The sequence below is a fragment of the Podarcis filfolensis genome (genome assembly GCF_964270895.1).
Source record: "Podarcis filfolensis genome assembly, chromosome: Z".
Lineage (NCBI taxonomy): Eukaryota > Metazoa > Chordata > Lepidosauria > Squamata > Lacertidae > Podarcis > Podarcis filfolensis.
Window position 1 is genome coordinate 18,967,282 of NC_139617.1, and position 12,325 is coordinate 18,979,606.

At 42.3% G+C, this 12,325-nt stretch overlaps 1 protein-coding gene and 1 long non-coding RNA gene across 2 annotated transcripts in view; one reads left to right on the forward strand and one right to left on the reverse strand.

The window, feature by feature from the left end:
- The window catches only part of LOC310754289 (putative G-protein coupled receptor 34), a 439,102-nt gene that overhangs the window by 14,425 nt on the left and 412,352 nt on the right, over positions 1-12,325 (forward strand). Inside the window, exon 3 of the mRNA XM_083596101.1 lies at positions 11,439-11,586. Within this exon, the coding sequence (XP_083452227.1) occupies positions 11,439-11,586 (148 nt within the window). The remainder of the gene's footprint in view (positions 1-11,438; positions 11,587-12,325) is intronic.
- LOC310754378 lies at positions 474-5,525 on the reverse strand. The gene is made up of 2 exons (XR_014543779.1): positions 5,392-5,525; positions 474-2,508 (listed from the first exon to the last, which is right to left on the reverse strand). It is a non-coding gene; the product is annotated as an uncharacterized lncRNA (long non-coding RNA).

The following is a 12,325-nucleotide window of genomic DNA, read 5'->3' on the forward strand; positions in this document are numbered from 1 at the left end:
ACACATGCCCATCCTTCTTCCTGAGTTTCTTAAATTTGGTGAAACTGTTAATATGTGAGCTTAGCAAAATGAGTAATTCCTTTTTAACTAGACCTTCATCTTTTAACCAACTTTGGACTTCTAAGGTGGGCGGGATGTGGGATTCCTTTCAATTCCCCCCCAAACATTTAATATATACTGATTTGAAACAATAATACTCAATCTAGGCCAAAATCGGTAGAATATCATAAAGGTAGAAGCAGCGCCCCAGGGGCCATTCTAGACAGTATTACCTGAAAGTCAATTTGATTTATTTATCTGGTTATCACAGCAAACACTGCTGTTTTAGTGCAGGAACTCACATTGTGAATTCCTCACACCTCTGAATTAAGGGGGGTTTGACCTGTTTCAGGTTCAATAATGTGAACAGTTCTAGTGTGTGTCCATGTCTTACTAAACACATAACAATGTGGTGTACAAATTAATTGAAACAATGACTTTAGTACAGTAGTTTATTGTACAAAACTCACACAAACGTACGTTAGTAATGGATATGACCTCCGCTATTTTTAAGCAGCATTTGAATACGGGTTGGCATGGAGTCTACTATTTTTGAACAGTTACTGTTGATTTTTGGATCCCTGTACCACACTTGAATCAGCGCCTGAATGAGTTTCTCCATAGTCATACAGTCTACAGCACGGAGGCGACTTTTGCATATAGCCCACAAATTCTCAATGGGATTTTCAACCGGGGAATTCCCTGCCCAATCAAGTACCTGTATTTGCTGCTCTGCTATGAATTTCTTCCCCACTTTTGATGTGTGACAGGGGGCTAGGTCCTGCTCCAGTATCCCAGTACCCTCAGGATACTTCTTTTCGAGCTCTGGAGTAACTCTTTCATAGTACCATTGGTGGGACATATATTCAGGATAGCTCCCTACAATGACCAACATTTCAAAATTGGCTTGGCAACCTGTGATTATACTTCTATTTGGTATTTTGATGATGCTTATATTAGTGTGTCTTTTATACTGTTATATTAAAGTTAAACATTTGTATGGAAAAACGGGAAAAAGAAATTTTACTCAGAGAGGGAAGGAGGAACAGATTAGCTAAGCACGGAAGAGGTAACAGTGTTAGACCAAGGGTGGAGTTTATGGGCAATCAATCCGGAAGACATTTGTATTTCAAGGAGTTAGTGGTCTGACATGGTTACCCTTCCTGCCTTCTCTTTCTTCTCCCTCTCTATATCCTGAGCCGTGTATCAGGAGATTTTTAATGCTTTATGTTATTAGATAGGCTCTAAGTCCCCCAGAGTCCCTTGGTAAAGCCAGCGAAATGGGTGGGGTATAAAGATGATGATCATTTATACATATACCTGATGTGCATACAGAAACTGTGCAAAAACTTGCAATGTTTATAGGACTGTCCATGAATTCCTGTTCCTTATCCATTAAGGTAGGCATAGTCAGTTTTGGTGTTTATATTTGAAGTGATGCATTGTCTTCTGATGGGGTTTCCCAACCCCCTCACATTTAATGTAATTGCTTTTAAGCTAGCCATCTTGCGTATCTACAATATAGGGTGATTACCTGCCAACCCATCCGGGTTGCCCTGTGTCTCTCACCTTGTATTGTCTATCAAACCAATGGAGTTGTGCTGTCCTAGAGCGTGGTGGGTGGGTAAAGATGGTGAACTCTTTGGTGCAACGAGGACTGGTCCGGTAGTCAAGGCATTCTTCAGTGCTTCAAATGACTGCTGCCACTCCACACGCTCCGGTTCTTTCTTACGAGTCAAGTCGGTCAGTGTTGAAGCTAGTGGTGCTGCCCAGGGACTCTCTGAGGGGGTTATGATCCCTGCCTTCAGCCTCTCCTGCACCACGTTGTGGATTTTATCCATGTATGTCCCAGTTATCCTCTAAGGGGTCACTGCAATGGGTTTAGCATCCCCAGTGTCTATGCAATGGATCACTCCCTTTGCTATTCCTTGAACATTACTAAAGACGGCTTTCTATTTTTGTAGGATACTTCCTACCTCCTCCCGCTGTGATTGGGTTAATGACGGGGCTAGATTCACTTCTTTCTGATTACAACGTTGCACCCCTCTCCCTTCCCAGCACAGTATGTTGTCTGTTTCTTCTGAGTCCTCTCTTATAGCATATAGAGCCCAGCTTTCTGTTCTATGGTAGGGTTTTAGCGTGTTCACGTGACTCATTTTGGACCCAATCTTGTACGGTCCCTCCCAGGCTAATTGCAATTTATTTCCCTTTATTGGCCTTAGCAGCAACACTTCATCTTCTGGCCCAAAGGTTCTCTCTCTGGCCCTTTTATCATACCAGACTTTTTGCTTTGACTGGGCGGCTTTTGAATTTTCTTCTGCTATTTCTAAGCAACGGTGTAAAGTGTTTTGCAGTTTATACAGATATTCCATTACTGAATCTGGATCACTATCTGGGTGATCCTCTCAATTCATTCAGAGTAGATCTAAAGGTCCTTTGACCTTGCGCCCTAGTAAAAGTTCAAAGGGACTATACCCAGTACTCTCTTGTGGAATGGGCGGTTCCAAGATGGCGACGGCTTAGCAAGCAGGCTTCGGAGCTCCGCAGATAACAGGACTGTAATTAGCGTTGATTGCCACCCAGGGAAGTAATCCACATTGGACCAGTGCTTTGTGATGAATTTTCTGCTATGTAAATACATCCATAATTTGAAGCAAAAATTACCATATTTTTGCTCCATAGGGCGCACCGGACCATAGGGCTCACCTAGTTTTTAGGGGGGGGAAATCAAGAAAAAAAATCTTATTTCCCCCCCAGCCCCAAAGAGCAGCGTGTAGGCTGCGCGCAACCTCTCCCTACTGGAGGGGTTGCACGCAGCTATGGCACAAGCCAAGACAGCCAGCGGGATCCACCCCGCTCACTGTTTTGGCTTCCTCTTTAGCCCCACGCAACCTCTCCCTGCCAAAGGGGTTACGCGCGGCAAACTCTCCCTGCCGGAGGGGTTACGCACGGCTATGTCACAAGCCAAGGCAGCCAGCAGGATGGCTCCTGCTTGCTGTTTTGGCTTCCTCTTTAGCCCCGCGCAACCTCTCCCTGCCAAAGGGGTTACGCGCGGCAAACTCTCCCTGCCGGAGGGGTTACGCACGGTTATGTCACAAGCCAAGGCAGCCAGCAGGATGGATCCCGCTTGCTGTTTTGGGTTTCTCTTTAGCCCCGTGCAACCTCTCCCTGCTGGGAGAGGCTGCGCGGGGCTAAAGAAGCCATATCCATGTACAGCCTCTCCCTGCCAGAGGCCATCCCTGAAGCCTGGAGAGTGAGAGGGGTCGGTGCGCACCGACGCCTCTCACTCTCCAGGCTTCAGCGAAAGCAACGCAAAGCCTTTGGAGCGCGGAGGGAGCGCTCCCTCTGCACTTCGGAGGCTTAGCATTGCTATCGCTGAAGCCAAGGAGCCTGCATTCGCTCCATAGGACACACACGCATTTCCCCTCAATTTTTGGAGGGCAAAAAGTGTGTCCAATAGAGCGAAAAATACGATATATGTCGCTTTTACCAATCTAAAGTCAGCTTTCGATACGGTCCCATTGCATTGTGGCAAAAATTGGAAAAGACAAATATAGACCGTCTATTATTTCTCATCAAAACAAATACAGACACATCAATACATGTAAAGGTGGATCTGGCTGGCCATGTCACCACTAGAATTAAGACCATTACTGGAGTCAAACAGGGATGCATTTTGGCACCTTTCCTGTTTAATTTTTATATTAATGACATGGTTAAAGAACTGGAGGGCCTACAGTTTGCCCCTGTCACAATTCTTGACCAAAAACCCTCAGTATTAATGTATGCTGATGACCTAGTACTTGTATCTAGAACCCAGGTGGGCCTGAGACGGCTGCTTGCAAAATTGAGTTCATATTGCACGAGGAATGTTTTATCTATAAACTATGATAAGACGCAGGTCATTTTATTTGGGAAGCATTCTAAAAAGCATGTTTGGCACCTGGATTAACACATCATAAACCAAGGAAATACGTTTAAATATATGGGATTGACTTATTCAGAAATGGCATCTTGGAATACACAGCTATCCAATATTAAATTGCAAGCCTTTAAATCAGCAAAAGCTATTCTGAAATTCGCTGCCTGTAAAGGTGGAAATCTGGTCAACCCAGCTCTATCTGTGTATAAAGCAAAAACAATGGCCCAGATTTTATATGGTGCAGAGGTTTGGGGTACCTCAAAGGTCTCTCGTTTGGAACCCCCACAGAATTATTTTTTAAGAGTTTACCCAAAGAGTTTTTAAGAGTTTACCCAAAGACGTGCAATCTGCCATGGTCAGGTTGGAAACTTGCATGTTGAGCATAGAGAGCCAAATATATAAAAGAATTCTCTGTTACTGTTTTAGAGTTCAACAGATGGACAACAGTAGGCTACCAAAAAAATGCCTGATTGAGCTCTCAAATGGATTACCCCTTAAAAACTGGGTACATCACACTGCCCAACTGATGGGCAAATATGACCTCTCAGTGTCTGAGATTAAAGAACTTCCCTTATATTCCCAGAAAAATATCTTTAAACGAACCATAAGGGCAGTGGCAACTAAAAACGATCTAAACTCTATGTACACATCTACATGCGCCCCATTGTATTTTAAACTTAGAGAGGCCAATGAACATACATCTTATTTTAATGAATTGACTTTTTTACGAACATACATCTTATTTTAATGAATTGACTTTTTTACAACTTTGGAAAGCTTTTACAGAGTTACGATTAAATACAATAAACTCTGCTTATAGAGATGGGAGACACAGAGGCATACCAAAAAACGAATGTGTTTGCATTAGGGGATGTTCTGAAGTAGAGGACCTTATGATTTATACTTGCACTGTCACTTATATAATGATGCAAGAAAAAGATTTTTAGTACCTATAATGACAAGGTCCCCTGGCCAGAACCCCTCTGACATGATTTTATATCTCCTTGCAGACACAGATAAGTATGTGACCTGGCGTGTAGCACTTTTTGCAACCGCTGCTAGTAAAATTAGAACAAATTATATAGCCAAGGTAGCCATCAACTGTAAAGGAGATGAATTTATTTGATCCTATCTATCTACCTCAGGCTATGCTCTATCTTTGTCACCAAACTCTGAGTATAAATTGCACACTGTATTAATTGACATTGTTTTTTACATTAGTGGCCATGTGATGATTTTAGCTTATGAATTGTTTAATGTCTTGATTTGTATTTTGGGGTACTTTTATAGCTCTGTTTAGAGTGCATAATGTTTTGATAATATAAATGTTTTAAGTCTTTTGTATCTATTCAGTATATTTTCTTTTAATTTTTAAATGATTCTGTGTACATTGTGGCAGCCTTTGGCTATGTGCAGTAAAACTGACTGACTGACTGACTCTTGTGGAATGTCTCGGTATGCGTACAAGAGGGGTTGTAATTTGCAGCCCCAGTCATTAGGGTTTTCTGCTACGTAGGCTTTGATCATACGGATCAAAATTCTGTTAAACTTCTCAACCAATCCATTAGTCTCTGGATGGTATGGTGTGGAAGTTATATGTGTGATGCCACACGTTTCCCACAATCTTTTCATGAGCCGGGATGTAAATGAGATGTCTAGGTACTTGACCAACTCACTTGCAAACCCCAGGCGACTCATGTAGTTAATCAACGCATCTGCTACTGTCTCAGTTTCAATATTTCTTAATGGGATCGCTTCTGGATATCGGGTTGCAAAATCTACTATGGTCAGGATATATTTATTGCCCCGTTTCGTGGCTCTTGGCAATGGCCCTACTAGGTCAAGCCCCAACCTTTGAAATGGGGTAGAGATCACAGGTAAAGGATACAGTTTGGCTTTTGTCTTGTCCTGTCCTGTACCTTGTCTTTGGCAAATATCACATGCCTGTCAATATAGCTTGATTTGTTTCCCCATGCCTGGCCAGTAGAAGTTCTGCGCGACCCTTCGTTTAGTGCGTGTTATTCTCATGTGTGCACCAAAAATGCTATTATGGGCTTGTTGCAAAATCTTTTCTCTATAGGTATGAGGGATTACCAGTTGTTCACAGATTCCTCCCCCCCCCCCAATAGAGTGTGGCAAGGAGTTCCCTATACAACAGCCCATTTTCTTCACAGAATCTCTCTGGGCGTTCAGGGGTTAAAGGAGCGGCAGACTTAGCCACCTCAAAACAACTGTTTAACCCAACATCCCCTTTTTGCTCCTGAGCAAAACTAGCTTTATGGGTGTTTTTAAAAGGAACTATAACAGCTTCAGTTTCTGCTCCGTCCAAACCTTCCAGGAGCGGTTTCCTAGCCGTGCCTCCACTGGCAACTGTTTCAGTTTCCTCAGTATCGGGGGATTCTTGGCCCCTCTTTGAGCGAGTAACTACAAATGCACTCTTAACATGCTCTAGGAGATCCCAGGCGATAAGAACTGCTGCTGGAACTTCCTCAGAAATGGTTCTTTGGCAATTCCTTTTAATTTCATTGTTTTCTCAGGTATTAATTTAGTGGTGGAAATTATGTCTGGATGGATGATTGTAATCTGTCAGTGTCTCTTAACCCAAGATACTTTTTATCATCAACCCAGATGTTTTCCCCAGCATTTCTCAAGAGGAAACTATCCTGTTTAATCAAGTAACATTGTACCACACGAGCCTCAAAATTTTCCTCAGGCTGAGGCCTAGCTAAAACCTCAATTTCCTTGGCAAACTGCCTAGCCTCTTCCTGCTGCACTGAGTGGATACAATAAGTCTGTTTTTGAGAACCAGAATTGACAGTTTTACCCTTTCCATCCCCACAGTCCAAACTCCAGTGGCCTAATTTACCACACATCCAGCACTTTATTTCCCTGTACCCAGTATAATAAGTTTTATTTCCTTTTCCTTCAGTGGGACCAATGTTAGTCAGGGCCTTGTCAGTTGGACTTTTAGTTTTTGGCATATTTCCCTTATTTGTCACTGAGGTAGGGCTTTCCTTGGCATATTGAAATTTGTTTTTGGGGTACTCCCACACTTTTCACCAAAGTTCGGACCATCAAATCCATGGTCTCTAATTTAATTAATTTGGTCAGCTATTGTGGCTGCCTCCTGTATAGTTTTGGGATGTCGTTCTTTTACCAGATATTTCAATTTCTCATTGATGGTTGTATAAAATTGTTTGAGCACTATAATTTCCCTGATCTTCTGCACCCTCCTGCTGTAGCCACTTTGTGAGATAATTTGAAATTTTAGCTCCAAGTTGAGCAAACGTTTCTTCCCTCACTTTTGTCACACTCCTGAACAAAGTTCTTTCTTAACTGTTCTGAGGTGATTCCAGATCGGGTGTAAATTAATTGTTTAAACATGTCAAAATTTCTAGACTGGTCTTTTGGCATTTGTGGATATATTTTGGCGAAGGTTCCACTAATTCTAGCCCTTAATATTATCATTCTTTCCTCATCTTTTATTTGGAAATCTTTGCATGCTCTTTCAAATGAGACGATAAAAGCCTCCGGATTATCCTTCTCTTTGAACTCAGGAAAACGCTTGAGGTCTATCTTAACCTGACTTTGACCATTTGTGCTATTATTATTATTTTGGTTTTCCACAGATGCCAATTCCATTTTCCGCATTTCTAACTGAAATTGCATCTCTTTTTCCCTCAGATGGTACTGCTCCCTTTCTCTTTCTTTTTCTTGTTCAGCCTTAATTTTCTCTCTCTCTAATTTCAATTTGTATTCCTGTTCCAACTTCCATTTTTCAAATTCTAAAGACAGTCTAGGCTCTACTGCCTCAGGGAATTTCTGATATCTCTTCTAAACTCTTCCCTTCTCCCTGAGGATTCCCATTTTCCTCTCCCTCGGAGCTTTCATAGGTTGGTTCCATCACAGGGTTTCTTGACTTTTTGGGTGGCATATTGAGCACTTGTGGTCTGACAGCAAAATAGTCAGTTGAGAGATATTCCCCCCCCCAAATTATTCTTTCTGTCTAGGTTTTCTTTTAGACTTTGGCCTTGAAGCCTTGAAGCCTTGCACTGGGTCTTCACACTGGCCCTGCACAGACACTTCCTCCAACCCCCCTCTCATTCCAGTGGGGTGTTTGTGTGTGAGTATAAACACAGTTGGAAATTGGGGCCAAATTTCATGTTAGTACTGCTAATAGGTATTTCCACTCTAAGCAATCCAAAGAACTGAGGATATTTAGGGACGTAATTGTCAGCGGCCGTTTTGTTGCTGTGCTGTGTTCAATCACGTTCAGTAGTTTCCTGATGGGGTCTGTTATATTGTGACCAGGGACGAAGCCAGTCTGGTCTGGGGCTACTAACTTGTGTAGGAAATTTTTTAGGCGTTTGGCCAAGTTTGATGTGAATATCTTGCAGTTTTGGTTCATTAATGAGATTGGGTGGCCTGATTCTACTTTGAGGCTGTCTTTCAGTGGTTTTGGGATGGAGACTATTTTGGGGTAGGTCCAGGATTTGGGGAAGGGCCCACCCTTTTATGATATCATTGAATAGACGGGTCCTTATCCGTTAAGTTAGGCATGGTCAGTCTTGGTGTTTATATATGAAGTGATGCGTTTTCTTTTGATGGGATGTGGGTTTGCTTTCAATTCCCCCCAAACATTTAATATATACTGATTTGAAACAATAATAATCTAGCTCAAAATCGGTAGAATATCATAAAGGTAAAAGCAGTGGCCCAGGGGCCATTCTAGACTGTATTACCTGAAAGTCAACTTGATTTATTTATCTGGTTATCACAGCAAACACTGCTGTTTTAGTGCAGGAACTCACATTGCGTGCCCTCTGAATTAAGGGCGGTTTGACCTGTTTCGGGTTCAATAATGTGAACAGTTCTAGTGTGTGTCCATGTCTTACTAAACACATAACAATGTGGTGTACAAATTAATTGAAACAATGACTTTAGTACAGTAGTTTATTGTACAAAACTCACATAGACGTACATTAGTAACGGATATGACCTCCACTATTTTTAAGCAGCATTTGAATACGGTTTGGCATGGAGTCTACTCATTTCGAACGGTTACTGTTGATTTTCGGATCCCGTACCACACTTGAATCAGCGCCTGAATGAGTTTCTCCATAGTCGTACAGTCTACAGCACAGAGGTGATTTTTCCATATAGCACACAAATTCTCAATAGGATTTACGTCCGGGGAATTCCCTGGCCAATCAAGTACCTCTGTTTGCTGCTCTGTCATGAATTTCTTCCCCACTTTTGATGTGTGACAGGGGGCTAGGTCCTGCTCCAGTATCCCAGTACCCTCAGGATACTTCTTTTCCAGCTCTGGAGTAACTCTTTCATAGTACCATTGGTGGGACATATATTCAGGATAGCTCCCTACAATGACCAACATTTAAAAATTGGCTTGGCAACCTGTGATTATACTTCTATTCGTTATTTTGATGATGCTTATAATAGTGTGTATTTTATATGTTAAAGTTAAACATTTGAATGGAAAGCATAAAATACAGTAGTACCTCAGGTTACAGACTCCGCTAACCCAGAAATAGTTCCTTTGTTTCAGGAACTTTGTTTCAGGATGAGAACAGAAATTGTGCAGTGGCAGCACAGTGGCAGCAGGGGACCCCATTAGCTAAAGTAGTACCTCAGGTTAAGAACAGTTTCAGGTTAAGAACGGACCTCCAGAACGAATTAAGTTCTTAACTAGAGGTTGTTGTTGTTTAGTCGTTTAGTCATGTCCAACTCTTCGTGACCCCATGGACCAGAGCACACCAGGCACTCCTGTCTTCCACTGCCTCCCACAGTTTGGTCAAACTCATGTTAGTAGCTTCAAGAACACTGTCCAACCATCTCGTCCTCTGTCGTCCCCAAAAGAATTGGAGCCTCAGCTTCAGGATCTATCCTTCCAGTGAGCGCTCAGGGCTGATTTCCTTTAGAATGCAGAGGTTTGATCTTCTTGCAGTCCATGGGACTCTCAAGAGTCTCCTCCAGCACCATAATTCAAAAGCATCAATTCTTCGGCGATCAGCCTTCTTTATGGTCCAGCTCTCACTTTCATACATCACTACTGGGAAAACCATGGCGTTAAGTATATGGACCTTTGTTGGCAAGGTGATGTCTCTGCTTTTTAAGATGCTGTCTAGGTTTGTCATTGCTTTTCTCCCCAAAAAGCAGGTGTCTTTTGATTTCATGACTGCTGTCACCATCTGCAGTGATCATGGAGCCCAAGAAAGTAAAATCTCTCACTGCCTCCATTTCTTCCCATTCTATTTGCCAGGAGGTGATGGGTCCAGTGGGCATGATCTTCCTTTTTTTGATGTTGAGCTTCAGACCATATTTTGCACTCTCCTCTTTCACTCTCATTAGAAGGCTCTTTAATTCCTCCTCACTTTCTGCCATCAAGGTTGTGTCATCTGCATAGCTGTGCTTGTTGATATAACAATAGTCCCTATTGTTAGTCCTCCATGTTGATGAGGCTTCGGAATATATTTGATTGAGGATTTGCAGGAAGTTGGGGCCAAATTTCATGTCAGTACTGCTAATAGGTATTTCCACTCTTAGCAATCCAAAGCATTGAGGATGTTTAGGGACATAATTGTCAGTGGGCGTTTAGTTGCCGTGCTGTGTTCAATCACGTTCAGTAGTTTCCTGATGGGGTCTCTTATATTGCAACCAGGGACAAAGCTAGTCTGGTCTGTGGTTATTAGCTTGTGTAAGAAAATTTTTAGGTGGTTGGCCAAGTTTGATGTGAAAATATTGTCGTCTTGGTTTATTAATGAGATTGGGCGGTGTGATTCTACTTTGAGGCTGTCTTTCAGTGTTTTTGGGATGGAGACTATTTTGGAGTAGGATTTGGGGAAGGGCCCACCCTTTTATGATATCATTGAGTAGGCAGGTCATGTAGGGCATCAGGGGTTCTTTGAATTTCCTATAGAATTCTGCTGTAAAGCCATCTGGGCCTGGAGCTTTGTGTGGCTTGAGGTTATTGAGGACCATATCTATTTCCTCTTGGGTGAAAGGACTGTCTATGAATTCCTGTTCCTCATAAGTTAAGGTAGGCATGGTCAGTCCTGGTGTTTATATATGAAGTGATGTGTTTTCCTTTGATGAGGTTTCCCAATTTATGCAATACAGACATAATTACATGTAATGTAATTGCTTTTAATCTAGCTATCTTGCTTATCTACAGTATAGGGTGATTCCCTGCCAACCCGTCTGGGTTGCCCTGTGTCTCTCACCTTGTATTGTCTATCGAACCAATGGAGTTGCGCTGTCCTAGAGTGTGGTGGGTGGGGGAGTAGGGGGTTAGAATTAGATTTGGGTTAAAGAGTGGGGGGGTAGATTGCAGAAAATATCCTATATGTAGCCATATAGGTTTTTATTTGGGGTTTCTTGGGCCATCTGGCAGTTAGCTGTTTGGTCCTAGGTCTCAGCTGGCATGGAGGGCCTTGTTTTCACAGGACTGTATTTGCAGGTATGTATCCCAAGACACCTGATGCGCTACTTCTGGAAGATGGAGGGGCAATACCAAGCCATGGCCTGGTTGATCATGGAGCTGCTCTTCCCATCAGCCGGTATGGTGTTGAAGTTCCTTGCCACCCAGAATGCAGTGGCCCTCCAAGGTAGGTGGCATTGTGGGTCTTCTTCCAGGAGGGTGGAGCTTCTGCTGAGAAGTCCTAAGGCCTTCCAGATGGGGTTAGGCACATGAAGCTAGGTATCTTCAGAGGGTCAGGAAGTACACACACGCCCATCCTTCTTCCTGAGTTTCTTAAATTTGGTGAAACTGTTAATATGAGAGCTTAGCAAAATGAGTAATTCCTTTTTAATTAGGCCTTTGTCTTTTAACCAACTGTGGACTTCTAAAGTGGGCGGGATGTGCGTTTCCTTTCAATTCCCCCCAAACATTTATTATATACTGATTTGAAAGAAAAATATTCAATCTAGGTCAAAATTGGTAGAACATCAAAAATGTAGAAGCAATGGCCCAGGGGCCATACTATATAGTATTACCTGAAAGTCAACTTGATTTATTTATCTGGTTATCAAAGCAAACACTGCTGTTTTAGTGCAGGAACTCACATTGTGTGCCCTCTGAATTAAGGGGGGTTTGACCTGTTTATGGTTCAGTAATGTGAACATATCTAGTGTGTGTCCATGTCTTACTAAACACATAACAATGTGCTGTACAAATTAATTGAAACAATGAGTTTCGCACAATACTTTATTGTACAAAACTCACACAGAGATGTACTAAACTCACAGACATGTACATTATTAATGGATATGACCTTCGCTATTTTTAAGCAGCATTTGAACACGGTTTGGCATGGAGTCTACTCATTTTGAACGGTTACTGTTGAT